At 37.2% G+C, this 23,042-nt stretch overlaps 1 protein-coding gene across 3 annotated transcripts in view; it reads right to left on the bottom strand.

Moving 5' to 3' along the window:
- LOC133524102 (uncharacterized) overlaps window positions 1-23,042 on the bottom strand; it is a 111,130-nt gene that overhangs the window by 73,399 nt on the left and 14,689 nt on the right. Inside the window, exon 2 of one of the 3 annotated variants that reach the window (XM_061859948.1) lies at window positions 12,008-14,306. The exons of the other annotated variants lie outside the window; for them this stretch is intronic. Coding sequence (XP_061715932.1) covers window positions 14,303-14,306 — 4 coding nt within the window. The 3' untranslated portion in view covers window positions 12,008-14,302. Of the gene's footprint in view, window positions 1-12,007; window positions 14,307-23,042 lie in introns of those variants that run through there. 3 annotated transcript variants of the gene reach the window in all.

The following is a 23,042-nucleotide window of genomic DNA, read 5'->3' as shown; positions in this document are numbered from 1 at the left end:
AGAGTGCTGCTTAGAAGAGCTTTTAGATTGCCATTTTGTACTTACTACTTTTTACTTTATAGTCAGTTGTAAGACTTATGAGATCCTACCTTTCTTGTGAGTTGTTTAGGTTATATGTAGTGCTGGAAATAGGATAATTGTCTCTGTTTTCCGATGACATATAGAAGCAGTATGACTTGGGTTGTCGCGCGCGACTCCATATGTCAGATGCGTCTTCACGCTCGCGCGCGATATCGCGAGTCATGCTAAGGAGTCAGGTTTTTTTTGTCATTCCCGTTCAAAGAACAATAGTGTTCCGGACCTTTGGCAGGAGTACGCGGAGCCGAAGACAACACGTAGTGCCTTTTCGACAATTTAATTAAATGTAAAGGGTACACCGAGCGGTTGCTGTCCTTGCCCGCATATCACTATTGTTTATAATTGAATAAACGGCCGCTGGGGTTAGAGATATTGACATGTAAGTACGTACTTAACGACCTTATAGGGCTAAGATGGTCGGTTTTTTATCATTTGTCACCATGCCTGTCACATTTCTAACAAGTATGTAAGCGTGAAAGTGACGGGCATAGTCACAAGTGATAAAATGGAACCATGCTGCTACCGCTGATTTAGTTTAATCTGGGAGGATGTTTATTTAAATCAACCGATATAAGTAACACCCGGTGTTACATTGGGTTGGATTTACGAATAGGCTTTATTAGGTGTCAGACAGCTGTCGTTTTTGGTTCAGTGGGTATGGGTATGCTGGTTCAGTAGATTAGTTACATAGCTTCTAGTATCGATAGTATACAGAAAGTGGATGGATATTCCATGTTTACCAGTTTTATGAACCAAAAGGACGGAGCGAAGGTTCGTTCATACATAGCCCCAGTATGTGAATGATCTCTGGAGATACTATGGATAGTAGGGATCAATTTGTTCAAACCTTCTGACATAATCTGGTGCAAAAAAAAAACAAAACAAAAAAAAAGGATATGTTAACGACACCAATCATGGAACATTTAAGAGAAAATTTGGAGTCTTTGATATTTCACCGACACCTGTAAAATTTCTACCACTTTAAGTATGTGTTAAAAGTTGGATGTCCTATTCGTCCTTTAAGTTTTCTATGTATTTAATGAAAGCTACTGTAATTGGTATCAATATTATCAACAAATGAAAACTATGGTTTTTGCCCCAGTTATGGGATGTATGGCGCCATTCATTTACGAAGTAACAAAATATCAATGAAAAATTAAACTAAATCGACTCTTTGGCTCATGTTTATGGTAAAATGTTGCCAGCGTTTAGAAACTGATAGTAAATACTTTTTTTACATCATAGGGGCGTTTACTATATAATAGCTATATGACTATGAGGTTAGCGGCCACATTTATACTTAGAAACTTCCATTTTCTTGACATACTATTGTTGTTTATATATGATCTCGAAGGACGGAGCAACGTCCTATTCCAAGTCCAAGTAGGTGAACGGTCCCCAGGGATAAGGATAGAAATATTGACCCGTGCTGAACCGCTGACGTAACCTCGTCGGGATAAATGGCATTTTGTAAATCAACCGATTTATGTAACAGTGTGTTTTAAGGTTGGTATGGGGTGAGTGCTCTGCTAAGACTACTTTTAGGTTACGTTTTATTTCTTTCTATTTTTATAATTTTGTATTACATTCTAAAGGTGCTAGGGATTTGTTCACTACATAATTCTTAAAATGGCTATTGGTACTACTTTTATGAAGGCGACCGCCATCTGAACTTAGCTTAGAGGGAAACTTCATGCGACCCACGACTTCCGTTTTTTTTAACATGTATGTGGCAAATGGGCAGCTGAATCGCCTGATGGTAAGCAACGAACGTCACCCATGGACCCCCGCAACACCAGAGGGGTTCGAAACTAAAGTTATCATTGTTATCAAACGTTATCATGCCAAATATCGGCTTCTTAGCTTTACCAAAAGTGCTTAAAAAATATCGTCACGTACCCAACATTTTTCTGGAATGCTCCTTTTTAGGGTTCCGTAGTCAACTATGAACGTCGAGTTTCGCTATATCCGTCTGTCTGTGTGTCCGAGGTTTTGTTCCGTGATCGTTAAGTATATCTTTTCTATATCAGTTCTGTGCTACAAATAAAATGTTGGCTTTTGGTCAAATTTTGTAATAAAATGACAGAAATCTCGGATAAATTGACCAACGAACAGTCATATCTAGGATAGAAAAATGACGATTAGCTGATTCACTGAAACTATCTGATTTCTTACATATTAAAACTAATTTAAACTGGGTCTATCGCGAATTTATTTGATTACCCTTATTTCCGACGCTCCGGATGAGAGTGTCGGTTGTCTGACTATATGACTATTGACAATAATTAACAGTGGTGGGTGGTATGGTTTGAAATTGTGATGTCTATCCCCAACTATTTCATAGACTTTTCACCGGGTAGTTATACAAATCTCTGCTTTGACATTTAGCTGGGACATCAGATATCCGCGACCACGATCAGTGAAACCTGCGTTAAAACGTCGAAAACAAAGGTAAACAAAATGAATTCGAGATAGACTCGGTGTAAATATGTTTTAATAGGTATATGTCTTAAGAATATCTGTTAAATTCGTTACATGAATTTGCAGAAACCCGTCGTTTTCACAGGCGCAGATTACATCAGCAGGCGCGGTCATCGACCCCGTCCCGGGGGACCGTCCTGGACGATCCTTCACTTTGACAGTTGTGTTTGTTAGAGAGAGACAACATTTTACATGGGATTTTTAAGTTTTATGGGGAAGAAGAAAAAATGTAAGATCGTCGTTCTACACTCCTATAATAAACAGTAAGTTATCGTCACCATTTCGTCTATTGCAGAATACGGGTAGAGTGCTCTTATCCGAGCCTCTCATTGCACGTTTTTCTGACGGATAGACCAGCAACGGTTTTAGTTTGAAATCATCAGTAGCATTACCTCCTAGAAGTAAGTCGAATTTCTGCAGCCTTAAATCCGCTTTTTAATGGTCGTTCTCACGGGTGACTCTGATAGACCGAACAGACGTCCAACATCAGTAGCTTTACCACCATTATTCATTTTTCGGGTTCCGTAGTTAACTAGGAACCCTTATAGTTTCGCCATGTCCGTCTGTCTGTCTGTCTGTCTGTTCGAGGCTTTGCTCCGTGGTCGTTAGTGCTAGAAAGCTGAAATTCGGCATGGATATATAAATCAATAAAACCGACAAAGTCGCACAATAAAATATATATATATTTTTTTTGAGGGTACCTCCCTTACACGTAAAGTGGGGGTGAATTTTGTTTTTGCTTCAACCCTACAGTGTGGGGTATCGTTGGAAAGGTCTTTCAAAACTAATAGGGGTCTTCAACAAACATTTTTTGATAAAGTGAATATATTGAGATAATCGCTTCGAAAAAGAAAAAAAATGTGTCCCCCCCCTCTAACTTTTGAACCATAGGTCCAAAAAATATGAAAAAAATCGTGGAAGTAGAGCTTAAGAAAGACATTAAATGAAAACTATAGCGGACATGATCAGTTTAGCTGTTTTTGAGTTATAGCAAAAAGTTTCTCCCATAGTAAAAAGACTTTAATTAGGTACTGATTATGCAAATTTGCCTATTGGTTTAACTCGCGTGAAAGGTACCGTTTCATCCCTTGGTTAACAATTTACTATACTTTAAGCTCCAGTTTAGCTTATTGTGACGGAAGAGTAACTACGGAACCCTACACTGAGCATGGCCCGACATGCTCTTGGCCGGTTTTTCTAATCAAACTCAAGCTTTTATCCTTCTTTTTCAGGACGCATTTTAAACACGTACATATTTGTACACTTGTTTTAACGCGTTATAGCGAATCCGCGTTATACGGGGTATTACTGAATATTAGTAAATTGAGAAGTGTTCAAGGTATAGTCGATGGCAATAATGTTGGTGCGAAAAATATTTACATGAATCTTGAGGTATTTTCAAGGCTTTGTGACCTCGATTTAACAATCAATATTTGATTACATCATACGCAAGGTACCTATTGTCTCTCTCCGCTAAGAAGTCTTTAAGGTCTATCATTTGAAAACATTTTGCGTCAGAAAGTGACGTTTTTTCACAAAAAATACAAGCACCAGGGAAAAATATAGAAACTATGAGGTATGAAGTAGGTACATATTTAGAACACAGTTTGACGTATATTCTATGCCATTTATATACCACACGTATATAAATGGCATAGAATATAGTATATATTTGGTTTGAATGTACCTATGAATGGCATTTTGCTAGGTCAGTAAGATTTGCATAAAACTATGTGAATGCACCTAAGTATACCGTTCACATTATTAAAGGTAATTTTCTACCGGACGCGGAGCCAAGGCGAGATAAAGAACTTAAGTATAAAATTCCATGGCGATAGTGCAATTTAATAATACCTTTATTTATACGACACACCCGACACACATTAAATAAGAAGCTCTGGTGACCTAGCGGTAAGAGTTTTTCGGAACTTATGAACGAAAATATAATTTGATATTTACCAGTCGCTTTTCGGTGAAGGAAAACATCGTGAGGAAACCGGACTAATCTCAGTCAGGCCTAGTTTACCGTCTGGGTTGGAAGGTCACATGGCAGTCGCGTTACATAAAACTATTGTACGCCAAGTCTTGGTATTTGTTGCCAAGCTGACCCCAGGCTCCCATGAGCCGAGGCAAAATGTTGGGACTACACGAGCACGAGGAAGATGACACACCTACATTAAATACGACAACATAAATTACGAGTTTATGTAGTCCCACACGGCTGTTTTTTCGGAAGGATACGCAGACATAAAGGATTTCCACTTGCATTGCGTTCAATAGAAATGACCAAAAAACGAAACTAAACAATATTTTTTCGGCAAGGAAGGTTTCCATTATATAATGTACTTATTGTTATCTGGTTTTAGGCATGTTAACTTTTTATTAACTAAACTTTGTATTAATAAAAGCTTAAGTACTTATGTAGACACTCGAAATAAAAAATGTATATTAGTCTGTGGTATTCCATAGTAAAAAGATATTTTGAAGGTTTAATTATTTGTATAAAATATTAACAAGTAAAATTTTAATGTATGGCTTCGTGAAAAATTTACAAAACACACGACATGGAAATATTTTACTATTCATACTACACTGTGACAAAAATTTTAATACACAGGTTTTTCTCAAGAATATTAATATAAGTAACCGGTATATTTTTAAACAAAACATTCACATAGCTATACGTTAACTAATTAACATAAAATTTCAATCTTTCTTACGGTTTTTGTGATATCAATTAGCGACCATACGTGAGGCTTATAAAATAAATGATGTTTCAGTGGTTACTTCAAAAATGTTTTTACTCTGTACAAGAATTTTTAAAATGATAAATGTATTAATTGATTATTAATTTTGTAATTTTCTACTGACTGTTATATTTTACTGAATTTTATATTCCTTATGTAAATTTTTCGACACCGATGCATGCCGGCAGAATATGCTGTCCTAACATCTATTAACTAACGAAAAGTGTACCATATTCTTGAATATAAATGAATTGAATAGAAATTGAAAGAATCTCATTTATTCATATTCCTGAAACAACGAACGAAAAGTTGTGGGATGATATGTGAAAAAAGATAATTTCAAAAAAAATCTAAAAACTTCGAAGTGTTTGTACTGAAATTCCCTGGTAGCGGGTGTATCTTAGTTTCCCAGATAGTGAGTAAGTGAACCAATTCATGGGAATTCACTCCCGGATTCCAGACACCGGGTAAAATTCTCACAAACGAATAATCGTTTTTTATCACCCATGTCTGTCTGTGTCTTTCTTTTGTACATCGGAAGTAGAAGTGTCAGAAAAAGTAAAAATAGAAATTTTTAGAGAAAAGTCAATATTTGACTGACACGAATAGGTGTGGAGGATTTTAAGTAAGTTCTTGAATTACTGTTTGCACACAAACCAGTTGGCCGTGATATGATGCAGTCTGTTTTCTTAGATTCTTAAGTGCTTAGCGACATCTTATGTAAATTTGAATGTGTTTTTATTAAAGAGTGAATACAAAAATACCTAAGCGATAAATTGTTAGTAAGAACTGGAATATAACTGCATATTCGAAAATCCTTTTAAATTATCAAATTAGTGGGGGAGACATTTACGTTATTTATGTAAATATGTATCTACCTATATTATGGAACAAAATTAAAGAACGAAAACTACATGCCAGGGGTTACCATCGACATTGATTTCGCATTAAACTTCTGGCAGATTCTCCCTTCTGTCACAGGAAAGCATCCATCCAAAGAACAAAAACCACGTCGCTTCCCCCATTGTTCACGCAGAATATCACTGAAAGGTTCTCGATGGACAGCTATATCGGATTTCGGTAATAAGAGCATATCCAATAGGATATAGGACCAAGATGGCGGACAGGCTTGAAAAATTAAAGTTTATTTTGTTCGTAGCCACAATACGCTTACAAACAATTAAGTCCTGCTTTGGTCATGTAATGGGTAGATATCCTTATATTCTTGAATACTAGTTTTGGTCGGTAATGTTGAGGGATTTCATCCCGCTTATTGTTTCTCACAGCAGTTGTAAAGCCCCAAAACTCACCCACTCACCAAAACATTAATTAAAATCGGGGTTCAATTTTCCACTCTGTTCCAGATATTCAGTGGCTTCTATAATAACAAATTGAACTATAACCTTTCACTTTAAAAACATTATCTGAAGATGCAACCGGGAAAATGCTGAGAAGACATCAATGAAATGTGAATAGAATTACTTGTCGCGCAATGCCCTTCGGTAGCTCTAGTTATTGTACAGAATGTGTTGTGGTAGTTATTGTACAGAATGTGTTAAATCTTTCTTACGGTTTTTGTGATATCAATTAGCGACCATACGTGAGGCTTATACTTAAAATAAATGATGTTTCAGTGGCTACTTCAAAAATATTTTTACTCTGTACAAGAATTGTTAAAATGATAGATGAAATGCTGAGAAGACATCAATGAAATGTGAATAGAATTACTTGTCGCGCAATGCCCTTCGGTAGCTCTAGTTATTGTACAGAATGTGTTGTGGTAGGTTCCATTACTCAGTCAGGGAATCATGCATAACATCAACATATGCATTACACAAATAGGCCTTCCAGCGTGAGGTCCCAGTGGGAATGAAGGTATAGGTAGCGAAGTAGAATCACTGATTTTAGATACCGAGTAAACTGTATATTCTCAAAACATTTCGTTCTCGTCTGGCTGAACGCTAATGTAATTTGATACATATATTTATATCAAAAGTTACGGAAATTGAATGATAAGTGTGACAAGATCAAGTCTACCAAGAAAAACCTAGCAGTCAATGCAGTCATGTGAGTGCAACTAGCGCTGGTAAATGTGCCTATTTTGTCCAGTTTTACAAGTTACCGGAAAAAGTAGCACCCTCACCAGCGGATAAATTTTGATCCAAAAGATCTAATTTTTTACCATTCCTTTAGTCTCTAAGGCATTGAAATTGGACTGTTATCGAAGCAGCGCGGATGCTGTTTTATCGCCATATCGCCAAAGCGTTTAACAAGAGAGTCCGTAGGTATTGCATACTAAGTACGGATACTATATGTGGATGCGGATTTCCTAGTTACGAGTATGATCTACAACGCGCCATCGAAGTTTCTAATCACAGTTGCTTTAGTAAATATTCCAACCAATTTCCGTTAGTTTTGGTACCTTGGCACTTATCTTTCCATCTTCCTATCGACATAGGAATTCGTATCGATCTTTGGTAATCTAAGGTCTATGTGGTGATGTTGGGTCTGCTATAGCCAACTGATTGGTAACCTGGGAAATCCGCAGTGTTTCTATGCTACTAAAAAGTTGTTAATATACGTCACCATTAGTCGTTATTAAAGTTATTTTATCATAACTTAATACCTTTTGCCATGGTAAGTAAGAAAGCAACATGTCATATTTCATCCTGTTCTGACGTTTCGACGGTGCTTTTTATTGTGATGCCGGGATAATGGCTCCATTTCGAGATGGCTGTCGAAATAAAGACACTTAAGTTTTTTGCATGGGTATATTTCTGGACCTAAACAAGATTATATCTAATTTCGACCGAAAATGACCGACGATCATAATATTAATGTAAATAAATTTCGCAATAAGGCTGGTAACATTGTTAGGCGTAATCAAGTAAAAATAACAACATTTCCTGAGATGAACAGAAATAATCAAATCAGCCAAAAGTAAGTAGGTCCTATTTTTTATCTTTTCAAGACAAGGCCAGAACTCTCAAGTCGATTTTTAGACGAATTGTTTTGTTGAATCTCGTTCACCAATTTCAATCAAACCTTAATTCATTTGTCGTTTACGCGTAAAGGATCAGACATTAAGTTCGAGAGCACTTACAGCGCTATTAAAACGTTATTTTTCATACGAGTTCTATAGGAACATACGTCCTTTGGTGTTGTGCGAAAGCACTGAGCCATGTCACACGTGGTATTGATCCGCGTACGTGCCAAAATGCTCCGCGGATCGGAAGATTCGAAGCCAAAGTAAGAACACTGGTACTTCTCAGTTTAGGTACTTTCCCGAAAGTCGGCCCAAACCATGAAACTATAATATGGTTCCCTATTTGGAGTTTCCATAGGAGGAAACAAAAATATTGGATAAAATAAAAATGTGTTTTTTTCTACTTTTCGATTCGAAATTTGTAACGCGGATTTGTAAAAAATTTCAAGGAGTAATGTTATGTATTAATCATGTGCCGCTCCCCTTGATCGACATCAACTTCTCCACATTCTACTAATATGCTACTATTGGGACAGTTTTGCTCCTAAGTGTATACCCCCTTTCAGTAGGTTCATAGAAAAGAAACTGAAAACACTGAACTATGTTTTCAGTTTCATCTTACAGCTTTGATCAATATAAATTAACCCTCTCCATCAACCTACCGGCCAATTCGAACCTGCACCTGACATCAAAGCGATATTTGAATCATATTGGAATCATATCTGTTAGCTGTCATTTTCGCGGGTGTCTCGCTCGCACGAATGACGGTTAACTGATATGATTCCAATTTGATCAAATGTAAGTTTATAGGTACTAACAGAACGTGCACCTGCCCGAGTACTCAACGTGCCAATCGTTAACGCTCCGTAGCGTATCGTAGTCATCTCTCTCTATCACTCTTCCATATTAGTGCGACAGTGACAGTTGCGTTAAACGGATATCCACCCAACAGTTTTCTATAAGTCGGAAAAAATTGGGAGTTAAAAACCAATCACAGTAGGATTCAGCCTCTATCCCGATAGCTTCGTCTGTAAAAACGAATTTGGTATGAAATTTTTTGTGGTGACTGTGTAGCAGAGAGCAATTTAATAACGGCTGAAGTACCTTTTAGGATAGGATTTTAAAGAGTTCGAACCTAAGTAGTTTCGCTTTAGGAATGATTTTCCTATTGAATTCCAATTTGAAATACCTAAGATCGTCAGGTATTTCAAGTATTGAGCATTATTAAAGTTGACCATTTCTGAGCCGTCCCTGCCATGGGTTTATCTTGAGCAGGAAGAAAAGTAATTCTATATTCGTTTTGACAGGTTGTTATGTATATATTACATAACTACATAGTTCGTCACATAGGTAGTGATTTTTCTATATAAAACTTACAAGTTAAACTATTCACCACTCCAGTCATCCCGAAATTTTCAACAAAATGTCCTAAATTGTTATGAATATAAATCATTGCTTACAAGCTTTTTTTTTTGCTTTGATTTTTTTCAAGCGTCTGCGAACGATACTACCTGCCTGAAGTTTAAATTATTCCTTCGATATAAAAATGTATAATAAATATGACTTAACATTAAATAAAAACAAAATGTTTACATTTTAATCATGCACTCAGTTATTGTTTGGCCCAGTGATTAGGTACCTACCTGTTACAAAATGCCAAGCTGAGGGGAGACCTTTTCAGTGACGTTTATATTTTTTTACTAATAAATGTGTTTCAATATATTTAAGCAACATTGTAAGCGTCCTGAATAAATTTATTTTCTTTCTTTCTTTCTATTATGCAACAAAGTTTTAACAATAGTGGACTATGATGGTTTCGGTACTAAATTCTGTTCATCAATCGCACTAATCTCGCTTCAGACGTTATCTTATCGATATTTCCAGGGTGGAATCGGACGCCGGTAACCAATTTCCATAAGTCTGGCCAATTAAAAGCCGGACTGAAAAGCCAATCTGGGCTGAGCGTATTTCGGAAAATTCAATTTTTCAAGCTTTGGCAGCGGCAAAATACGATTATGTACAATTATTTTCTACAGCGGCCGTATGGAGGGTGTGGCTAATAGTAAAGGTTATATTCGGGTGGTGACTGCAGATGCACTATGGCATTACTGCTGCGGCGTTGACGCGAGCGCTGTCACTGCCAACTTCCTTGATAAATTACGGTAACGAACCGCACTTCTTTTTTTTTATATACTACGTCGGTGACATACAAGCATACGGCCCGCCTAATGGTAAGCAGTCTCCGTAGCCTATGTACACCTGCAACTCCAGAGGAGTTATATGCGCGTTGTCGACCCTAAACCCGCCCCCCCTCGTTCGGTCTAGTGTTATTTGGCTGCTGTTTTCTATAAGGTGGAGGTACTTCTCCAGTTGGGCTCTGCTCTAGATCTGGAATGACATCCACTGGCTGTGCCCTACCACACAAAGCGAGATGACATTCATAATGCCCATACCTCTCTTTTGGACGTAGTTTAAGGACGTATACGGGTTCAGTCGTTCTGTTGCGATTAGAACGTTTAATCGGTCACTCATTTAGTTAAAGAGATCCAGTACAGAGAGGCAACGCCAGCAACATATTTGTCACATTTATGCTGGGTTTTGGCAAGTATTTTTATAAAAATCCGTGGAAATTCGAATGTTAGCTTAATTAATAAGCGATGAAAATATAATGTTTAATATTAATACTATACAGGTATGTCATAAAACGACCGCTTTTGTCATGTTTTTACCAGCTCAAATCAAATAAAATCTTGAAGTAATTATTTTAGAAGGGGGCAAAGTTGTTGTTTACTCGTAACCCCTCGTGCTCATATTGATAACCGAGGAAGCGAAAGATTCCATAATTACAAAAAGTGGCATCTTCGGCCTCGCGTAAGTTTCAAGATTCGTGCCTCCTATGTATAGTTTACAAAGTCTGTTGAACCCTTGTGGCCATAAGCCCACGCTCGCTCAGTTCGGTAATAATACCGAGAGTACCGAGTGAAAAGAAAAATTATCCACCACACCAACGTGAAGAAAATACATACTGTAAAACATCAAATCCCTATGAACGTCAGTAAATACCAACATGTATCATTAAAGATCATAAATTACTTTGCCAATATTGTGGTTAAAAAGCAACGTTCTCATCAGTTTTGGAATAATAAAGATAGCTTTTATGACCTGTAGCCCACTTAGGTACAGTCAGCATCAAAAGTGGCGGATCAAACAAGGTTTCAAAAGTAAACAAGGAAGGTTCAAGGAAGGTAAGGTTCTGTAACAGCTTAACAAAATGGGGTGCTTCTATATGTAGAACAATTGAGACGTTAAAAGATATACTTTTGAACGTAAATTTTAGAGATTTATTAATATTTGGAAAAGTTATCCGGAATATCAGATACTATTGGCGCGTTGTTTCATCCGCTACTATGGATTCTACCCTACCACAACTCCCTTACCATTAGCAGTGTCGAACTGACATATTCAATTCAATTCAATTCAATTTATTTATTGCAATCATGTTCATTGTATACAGATGTTATATAAACTACAGTCAGTACATGATACCCTGTTAGGGCACAGCAATTTTCTTATGTACTAAATTAACAACTACGGCAATGTGTATTTACTTTAACATTAGATGGGCTAAAATGTATTGTTTAAATATTAACTAATCGATATTATTTCATCCTCTAAGTTATCATTTAAATATTCATTCAATGAGTAGTAACATTTTTTTAATAAAAGAGACTTTATGATTTTAAAAAATGTTTTATCACTTTCTAAATTTTTTATGGCATCAGGCAGTTTATTAAATATTTTTATGGCCATGACATAAGTGCTGTTGGAATGTTTTTTTATTCTAGAGGCCGGTAGTAATAGTTTGTTTTGGTGTCCAATAGGTGGGTTGTTGGTAATTCGTATCGTTTTTTAATATTCGCTAACATCTGCGTAACTTACTTTCTATACATCTCGCTCGCACTAATATTCGAGTACGAATGAGCTGCATTGAAAGTAAGTTACGCGCACGCTAGTGAATATGTCAAACTGGTATGGTGAATTTTTTTTTATATATCTACAAAAATCATGCACATAAATTTTTCTAGTGATAAAAAATATAAACTGTATTCCCGATTGAAAGTTAGCTTTGAAATATTTTACTTGTCAATACGGTCTATTGAATATGAAACGAGATTTATGATAAAATGTATCTGAGCCAATCAGTGCGGCCTAGATGAACTACTTTCTAGCCAACAATGGAGTTATATCTACATACAAAGCGAACGGACTATAGTAGACTCAGAAACTAGTAAATATTATAGACTGGTAGTTTATATAAAATGATGGCTGTGGGGAAAGTATTGAGTTGATGGCGAGATCGAGAATAGGGGCGCGTTTTAACTCGAGGAAGTGACAACAGGCCTATTTCACCAACTTGACAGTTGACATTTGACATTGACGACTTCCTGTATATTTCTGGGACGATAAGTAACGACGGTACGTAGCGTCAATGTTTACTTCTTGGACCGGGCAATGTACGGTGAATTGTCAATGCAACAAATTGTCACCGTGGTGAAACTGGGATCAGGTGATGTGACTACAATATTGAGATTTTTGCATTTCAACATTTTGGTTATTATGGTCTGTTAACTTTCAAAGTTGACAGTTTAGCTTAATATCGCCAGCAAACAGAAAAGCGCGCATTGGTAGCCGTATCCCAAGGCTACATTAAGGACAGTTACCTTCTATCATATTTTCTCATGTCTAATTGGGACCGAAAGCGAGCAAGCAGCAGCAGCAAGAGGTAGTTTTCAACGAAATATGAGTTCCTCATTGTCGATTGGTCACGTCGCAGTTTTTTAGAATTTGACCTTTGTTTAACAACGTAACGCCATTAAAACAATAATATTGCTTTGCCAATCTGCGATACAATAACGTGTTGGTAAATTAGTGCTAACTCGTTGTACTTATTTGGATATCATATGCACGCAATTAATGTTATAAAAAAGAAATACACAAACATCAAAAATACAAAACTCAACCTTTCAACCAATATTATTCTTTTAATTAATATGGATTTCCACAAAGCAACGCCTGATTCAATCAATTACGTAGCGCCATTGTACCTAAGTAGTATTTAACTCTTAGAAATAGCTCATTGGATAGCGTTAAGGTGACAGCGCTAGTCAAAGCTCTAACAAAATAAGCGACTCTATATACTGATTGGCAGTTTTTATTATTTACTTGTCTTTGGTAGACTATATTTTGCGCTAACGAGCGAGAAAAGTGGGGGTTTTCGCACGTCTTTTTGTTCCCCAGGCCATTGATGGAGTTTAATGAATGAACGGCATTGTCAGATAATCTGATGGTGACCGGAACGCCAGCTTGTATGGCTAAACTATATGAACTACTTACTATATATCCTGTCTGATCTGGCAATAATAATTTCACACTTTTCGTTTTTACTTTTTTCAAGTAGCACTGTATGGAATTCCAATACCTCGTAGTTCGACATGCACTTGCCAGAATTTTTGAATGTTTTTCTTTTTAAAGTGCACTGAACTGATTAAATGTTTCCACCAAAGTGTTAACCCTTGCAGCACTTGCAGCTAGATCGTACACTGAACTGCTTCTGAACGAGTGAACTTAGATCGGACATAAAGATGCAGTTTAAGTCTCAGTAAAACAAAGATACAGACTTTAAAGTCTTTAAACTGAATGTTCGACGATAGTTGACAGGGCGTTGACATCTTTATGGACGTTACATGAAGAATGAAAGGTGGACTTTCTGTCCAAGAATAGTTTTAGTTAGCAGACGATTTGGATGTCGTTATCGACGTCGTCACTGACGCCACTTTTTGACAATCGTTCAGTTGAAAGACGGGCGCTCTGATCCCGTAATCATAAGCAATAACCGCGTTCATCATACGCCCTTAGTCAATTTGGTGGAAAACAAATAAATGTCGTTTGTCCAAGTCCACTTACCCTTATAATGATTGAACGCGACCGTGAGAGAATGGTATGGGCGTACTTACCTGAAACAGAAACAAATTGATATACTTATATGCACAGCCAACAATTAACTCAAGGTATTAGCTTTGCAGTACTTAGAAGTGGTTAAACAAGCGAGGTTTTCGAACTAAACAGGTTTTTTTATTTATTAAGACAATAAGAGAATAAGTGTGTAGGTAATTTTAATCACCTTGCCCGTTTAGTAACGTCTCCTGTTGACTGTATAACTTTAAACCAGTTAAACCCTTTTTCGGTTCACGTTTTCGACACACCACTCAAACACTGACAGTGACTTCGCATACCAAACTATAATCGCGTACTTTTCATGTATGGGCTCCCAACTTAACTATAATATTCATTTCGATACGCTGTAGTCGACTATAAAAAAATTACCAATTGTTTGCCGCTGCGCTCTTATAGAAAAGACTAAACGGTGGACTTCTCGCGATGTCTACCGAAATACTTACCAATTTTCATTACCTATTTAGGTATTATGGTAAAAAAAGTATTATTGTAGATGATTTGTACAAAAAGTATTGTATACAATAGTGATATAATCAAGCTTTTCAATCTCGTACCTTACTTAGCCAACGAAGTATGCTGAGAAACACGGTACTCGACTGAAAAACTCTATTATATTACGATTGAATAAATACTACTGATTACACGCATTACATAACAAAATGAAACAAAACAACAAACAATTAAAAAACAAAAAAAAAATAGTAACCAGTGCGAACTTCTATTTACTAGCAACCTTATAATGAAATAGATAAGATTGAAATTGGTTTGCGTTTATCGAAATTAACTAAATTCTGTCCGTAGTGTAGTGTCAACTGCTGAATATTCATGGTTGCAACGTCCAGGGGTCGCTGAACTTTGTTTAGTTTTAATTAAAAATTATCTACTGCTTTAATATGGACTTCATCAATTCAGTAGTGAAGTAAGGTTCACTTTAGGTGACAGACACAATGTATCAATATCAATGCTCTACCATTTAACTTTATTACTTATTAATAACGCTAAGCAGTGGCGAATTGTACAAAAATAGTTGCGAATCAGGTAGGTACTTTGGGAACTGGATGAGTAATAAATTATCTGTGTCTGATCGTTTTGATTTTTGCGTTTATTGTTGCCGATTTTGTATGCTAGACGTCTGTTTACGGCGCATTTATTTGGGCGTTTTTAGCGCTTTTTAAAGTAACCTAGTTCTTATAAACACAAGAATATCAAAAAAGACAAATATTCAGACACAGGTACTGGTAATATAAAACTCGTATAATAAAATATTCATCTAGGGCCAACATCCAGAAAGGAAAATGTCGAGAACAAAAAATTGGGAAAATGGGAATGTTGTGTGGAAAAATGACCACTAATGTTTCCTCTTGAGAGCACAGTAAAAAAACAAGTCAAATGGCGTTCCAGGCGTAATTGGAAGCAAATTAGTTTAGTGACCAGCTGACCAAGACCAGGTTGATTTCGTTATCGGCACTCTACCAGTTCCCCGTGGTTACCGTGGGTGTGTAATGATATTAGAGAAGTGGCCTCGAAGCGGTGGTCACTCGTACATATATCATTTTAACATTAATTGAGGATTAGTGAAGAGTCAATAGGTGCAGAAACTGTCCTGATACGTATTTTTTAAAATTATGAATTGTTAATCTTGTTCAATTAAATGTTTATTTTACGTAAATTACAGATAATTTTGTTTGGGAATTATATTTCTGACAGTCATTGTCAATGACTTTCACGGAAGTATTCGGCCTGGAAGCCTTATCTCAGGAATGTGATAGACTCTTGCTTCCAACGTAGCAGTGAAATATCTGCTTTGACTACTGACTTTTCGACGTAAAATGAGGAATTTAGGACTGATTGAGGCTTTTGTCAAGTGAAATTGGTAATTTGATACTCAGGCCTTGCCTTGGTCTCCAACGGACGCAATATGCTGTTACTAGTTACTATAAAAATATACAAATCATTAAATGTGTCCGTAATTGTTAAAAAAATTCCAGAATTTCTTTAGAATCCCATCATTAGATTTGGACCTAATGAAAATGGGGCCAAGTGTGAAGTAAGATCAATACAGGTAAGTGTAACGAGATAAGTGTAGTGTAACTGGCCCTCATACCAGGGCCTCACACATTGATTAGTGTATTGTGCGAGTTCATAAATTTGCCACTAAACGCAAGTAGCAAATGTATGAACTCGCTATAAATACCAATCAATAAGTCCCAATGTGAAAGCCAGCCACACATCCACACTTACCCGTAGTGACCTTATAAATACCATTTCACACAAATAAAAACCAAATCGGTCCAACCTCAAAATAATATGTTTTTAGGGCGTTATTCATAAATGCGCTACAAGCTTCAATTAGCTAGTAATCTATCATTTGACGACCGGTCTGGTCTAGTGTGTAGTCACCCTGCCTATGAAGTCAATGGTCCCGGGTTTGAATCTCGGTAAGGACATATATTTGTGTGATGAACACAGATATTTATTTCCGAGTCAGGGATGTTTTCTATGTATACAGGTATGTACTTATATAGTACCATAGTACAAACATTGTTTAATTTAGGGCTAGGTCGATTTGTGTAAATTTATCCCCAAATTTTTATTTATTTATTTTGACTTATATGAATTTGCAAGAGCGGGATAAAACATAAATTACCTAATTGAGGCATGTAAATTGTAATGTTAAATGAATAAGAGAGTTAAACTAAGTCCACTTCTTTTAATTTAGTAGACTCGTGTCCTCGCCAACTCTAGCCCAAGTCCTTACTTAATAAAGTCAAGGTTCACAACATTCATAACCCAAATCGCCGAGTTGAATGACCCGTCTGGATTGAACCCGCGACCCCTCCTCGGTTCGCTGGGCACCGCAATTTGTACTGACTTCAAATTGTATTAGTTAATTAGGGCGAAAATCACGTTTTATGGTAATGGGTAAAGAAATGTAAAAAAGATTTGAGCGACGATGTCTTGACTGCAGCCACTGCAGGCCATTTGAGTGGACGGTATGACACTCACCTACTGACCATCATTATGCTGCTAACCACCTGCTAACTTAAATAGTAGTTTTTATATAGAATTTTATACGTTTTACCAAGGGTAAATACCATTAAATCACGCGGAAACTAATATTTGCAAGGGTAGACCCCACCCAAAACCCTAAAAGTTTAAAGTTGGCATACTTTAGTAGTACATACATACACGGTGTAACATGAGGAAACCAAAAGATGTTAACATTGTATTCCTGTTCTCATTTAGAGACTAAAACGTCATATAAACTATTCTGGATATCGCCTAGTTTCAGAGTTAATACCAATTAAAACAAAACAGCTTCGTATTGTAACTTAGTGCAAAACTCCATTTTTTTGGCGATGATGCCATATTATGGGTCAAAATTTTAAGTAGAAGTAGGTATATTTTCAGAGTAATTGAAAAGAGCAAACCTTTGCAGCATTGCTTCCATCGCAATAAATCGCGTTCGTATTGAGAAAATCACAGGTTAATAGAATCTTTGAATAAAATGTGGCTTCCCTGTAGAAGGCCACAAATGTTTGGATTAAATAAGACCTCCTTCAATGTTGCTGTCAGGTTTTGATATTAGATTATTCATAGTTTATTCCTTAACTTGATTTACTGAAGCTGAAATAGTTTTTCCCGATATCCGTTCTAGGGTTGGAATCACAGATAGGCATTATTTGATAAATAAAATGCATTTGAAATATTTTTTATCTGAACTGGGAAGAGTTGGCTCTTTATCTATATGTCTGTAAACCGTGCCAAGTTAATTGGCTGCTAGCGGATGCTACGATTAAGCTAAGATATGTTATCATCTGATCTTACTTGATGATCCCAGATTGCCTAGTCCTCAATCAGAATAGGAAGCGGCATTCGAACTACATCATTTATCATCATCGTTCGGCATTTAATCTCGCTCTGATATAATTCGCATCTCGGTCGCAGTGCAGGGAAGATTGAGTTCGAATGACGCTTCTATTCCGCATCCTTCACCAAATGAAATAAAATGTAACTAAGAATAACGTGTACTATGTGTATGTGTACTGCACTGCACTGCTGTTCTAATTTCAATCTTGTGATAACTAGGAAGCTATCATTCACTGCTAGCGCGACTTCGTAAGTTCGTATCCGTTGCAAAGTTACTTTTCTTTAGTTTATTCTCAAGAATTTAGCTCAGGCTGCTCTGTAGATACATTATAGAAACTTCCCCAATTGTAAGTTGGACATGGAACTTAAATAAAAGAATTCTAATTAAAAACACTTTATAACTTTTTAAAATCTAAACCAATTAAAAAAACTTAACAAAATTGAGAAAAAACCAATCACGTAACACACATAAAACGAAACAGCCAATCAAGAGGAAGTTTACCACGCTATCGACCGATGCCGAGCGATAATGGATGACATCAACCAATCAGGAGACGTTATTTCTGCGCTGACGTCATTCTAATAGAAATTAATGGACAAAGACGCCGCGTCTAGTTGGATTTTATCTTGGTGATGTAATGAAAATAGAGCTTTGCATTTTTATGGACATAGCAATTTATTTAAAGCGTTTTATAAAAAAAATTATGCTGGAACATTGTACTATGCACTTAAATAGCGATTTTCAAACTAGGCGGCAGCCTCCTTTCGGATTGTAGGAAGATGAGAGACTAGTCTTGTTTTAAAATCAGTTGTGACGATGATATTAGCTTGTAAATGAATGAATCCATGAATTTAAGAACGGAATACAAAAAAACATCATAACTTTATAGTATCAAATGCCCAAAAACACATACGCGTGTACATTTTATAGGCGACAAAAGATGTCCGTTAACTCAAGTACAAAATGCCCTTTCCTGAATCTTCGGTGTGGAATTGGTGTAGCATGCAGTATTTCTTTCTGCTAAACCCAAATGCATAGCAGCAAAGGGCAAGTCTGCATGAGATCTGCGGCAATACGCAGTAATACGCCGCACCAGCGCGGTTATGGCTCCTCTACACGATGGCCCAGCGCCATGGCCATGCGATATTTGAAAGCACCCACTATTGAATGAGCCACGTGTAGATGCGTGCGCACCATCGCTGGCCCACTACCTTTGATGTGCGGACGAAAAACCGACACCATGGCCATCCCGCCGCGACATAAGCCATCCGACACCACTACCCTCTCTACACGCTGGCCTATCTTAGTGGGCCAGTATGATGGCCCATCGTGTAGAGGAGCCATTAAGTAGATCGAAAATACAAGGAAATTTACCAAAAAAAACAGTATCAATTCTTCATTTCAATGATTTCCATGTCACTCAAGTTTGTGAGCCTCTTCATAATGTTCAAAGGCTTAATGTGAAGCATTACAAAAATGTCTGCCACATTACTCGCAACACAAATCCTTACGTTTCGTAACAGCCATTTGCGTAATGTCTCTTGTCTTTTCTATTATGTAGCCGTCATTTCTTATTCCAACAGAATGGACGCAAATTCCATCTTAACTGTAAGGTGGTAACCCTCGATAGTAAACCTTATTACACTTATGTAAAGTCTACTTATGATTGTTTATGGAAATTACCTTGTAAAGGGGATATGACATTTTGCAACTGACAAGTCGTAATCAACCCTTTGAGTGGCATGGACGTACAGGCGGGTAGAAAGTAGAAACGTCAGAAAACGTAACTAATGCTTATCTGCTGTTGGAGCATAATTTCACAATGTTTTTGACAGTACGTACGTACGATGCCTCTTATCTACGAGTATTATGGTTGCATTGCAGTAGCACGAAAATTACATATACCGGAATTTTGACTCAAATAAACTTAACCAGTAAATTGGCAAAAAATGTAAAAATTCTTGAAGTCCTATAGCGGCTCAATAGTGCAAAAAAAAAACAATTCTGTATCAGAAAAAAATGCAAAAATATTGTCAAAGGCAAAGTGCCTTCTGTGACCCGTTACCAATATAAGGGATACGTAAATAGGTATAGTTTCCCAAATCGTCGGTTTTTACATTATGATCGTATGGGATTCATATATCGACACTACAACTCATTTAATGACATGTTAAAAATCGATGCTGCCTCAAAAACTTTATGGAAACCTAATTTAGCGCTCGTAACTAGACTTATAAGCAAGAGATTCTCGAGGAAATACCTGTTAAACAGCCCCGGAACTCTATACTTAAATATTATATTTGGACCCGGACACGTCCTTAAACTACGTCCACAAGAGAGGTATGGGCATTGTGAATGTCATCTCGCTTTGTGTGGTAGGGCACAGCACAGCGGATGTCATTCCAGATCTAGAGCAGAGCCCAACTTACAGAAAACCGCAGCCAAATAACACTAGACCCTACTCATAGTGTTGTGTTCCTGCCGGTGAGTAAGGTTGCCAGAGCTCAACGAGGGGAGGGAGGGGTGTTAGAGTCGGCAACGCGTATGTAACTCCTCTGGAGTTGCATGCGTACAGGCTACGGAGACTGCTTACCATCAGGCGGGCCGTATGCTTGTTTGCCACGTACGTAGTATTTAAAAAAAATGTATTTCGGGGTTTCCTCGAAAAATTGAATCACACTTTAAGTGGAAATTGGACGACCGTTTTACTATAAACCGTACATAGTCATAATCCCCATTTTATAATACCTATTCAGAGAGGAAAATGGGGGCTTCGTTTTTACAGAGACGCCGTTGTTCACTTTGCTCATATTGACTAGTAAAAAAAAAAACAGTAAAAACCAAAGGATTTAAACCACAAGACTGCTGCGCTTAGTTTATGCATTTCATTTGAAAATCCGCTTGCATTCGATAGAATTTTAAAATACATATAAGGTGGATTCTGAACGTAGTATGGACAGACAAATGAAAAAGTTGCGATTGTGGGCGTTCGCTGGATAAGGGATAACCCTTAACTATAAAGTTGCAGGGCGTTCATAGAACATGATTGCCACCAGGTTGCCTCTTTCGAGAGGACGGTGTACCTTATCCTAAATCTAGTAAGAAGAGCTAGACCAATAAGCTTTGGCTAGCCCGACGGATTTGTTTGACGCGCCGGTATTGAAGGACAGATATATCACCTTAATTTATTAGTTCAACGATCTTTCGAATTTATTATATCAACGACTCAACGCGGATTGCAGTTGCTCTTCGCCTGGGCTGTGCAGTGTGTGAACCCCACGCTTGCATCTGCGGTACTAGGGTGGAGAGCAGCGGTCATCACGCGTTGAGTTGTGGTCGGTGTGCAGGGAGATTTCCGCGGCACCACGCGCTTAATGATATCGTGCGGAGAGCGCTAGTTTCTGCAAACGTCCCGTGCGTGCTGGAACCTCCGGGCCTCAGTCGCTCTGATGGGAAGAGACCTGATGGGTTGACGTTGGTTCCCTGGGAGAAGGGGAAATGTTTAGTGTGGGACGCAACGTGCGTCAGCACTTTCGCGGCGTCGCATATTGGCCGTACGGTGAGGATGGCAGGGGCAGCGGCCGAGTTGGCTGCGGTTCGCAAGCGGGAGAAATGTGAGGTCCTTGCGAACTATTTATTTGTCCCGCTTGCTGTAGAAACCGCCGGGTGCTGGTGTGCCGAGGCCAAGGCCTTTTTCGAGGAAGTGGGGAGACGCATGCGAGAGAGAGGGTTGGATCCTCGCTCAGGGACCTTCCTGATGCAAAGATTATCCATAGTCATTCAACGTGGCAACGCGGCGAGTGTCATGGGTACTTTTGCGTCGGGGGGGTCGTGGGGTGAATTTTTAGTGTAGGGCGTTATTTAGGTTAGTAGTAAAGACCTAATGTCAGGTACTCTTTAGTAGTTAAATTTCTAGTTTTAGTTTAGTCTCAATTGTTAGCTTAAAAATTAATGGTTAAATTAATTATTTATATTTTAATTTAATTTTTCTTTAATTGTGTAATTAGTAATTGTTATAATATCGTCCTGTAATCTAGTATTAAGTTTCTTATGTTTTTTTTGTGTAATTTGGATAATTAAAATGTAATATGTATATATATGTAAGTAGTAGTTGATAATGATGACTGAATTTTGTTGGTTAGAGAGAAACCTTCAAGTTTAAAGATCGTGTTACTTCTTGAATAATAAAACAATTGATTCTATTATAGCTAAAATATATTAAAATTGAGATCAGTATTTACAATAAAATTAAAATCAAGATCAAAACAAATATATAACTTAAAATCAAAATAAAAACAAATTTTAAAATTTATTATGTCCAGCAGTATTAGTACGAGTAGACAGACGTGGTGAAAAAAAACTGTTATACCCTTGTTAATTTACTTTATGTGCACTGTCAATTGTTTGGAAATAGTACAATATATAGAGGCCGGGAAACGAAGAGTAGCAGGCCAAGTAGATATAGACGGATAGGCAATAGGCATACGCGGCCGCGGCAACCCCGTTTCTCGCCGAAATTTGTATAGAGCTTTTCTTAAACTAGCCATGTAAAACAAAATTGACAATTTGTTTTATTCGTAGGTTTACACAGCTAAAAACAAATTACGAACCTACTACTATTAGATGGTTCAATGCCAAGACGTTTCAGAATTTGACGTTTAAAACAAAAGAAGATTGCTTTACAGCTCTAAGTGTGTAAGGCTGTATGAAATTCCTTTAAATATCATCTTCACTCATTGCACCGGATACGTAATATTTCCGGACCTAATTTGAAGTAGGTAAAAGTCATGTCAACATTGCATTGCATGTTTGAGATAATAATCTTTCCTCTATTTATTATATTAGGTTTTATTTTCTTTTGTAT

Source organism: Cydia pomonella, chromosome 13 (assembly GCF_033807575.1).
Source record: "Cydia pomonella isolate Wapato2018A chromosome 13, ilCydPomo1, whole genome shotgun sequence".
Taxonomy (NCBI): Eukaryota; Metazoa; Arthropoda; class Insecta; order Lepidoptera; family Tortricidae; genus Cydia; species Cydia pomonella.
Note: the sequence above shows the minus strand (reverse complement) of the source record. Positions and strands in the feature narration are given on the sequence as shown.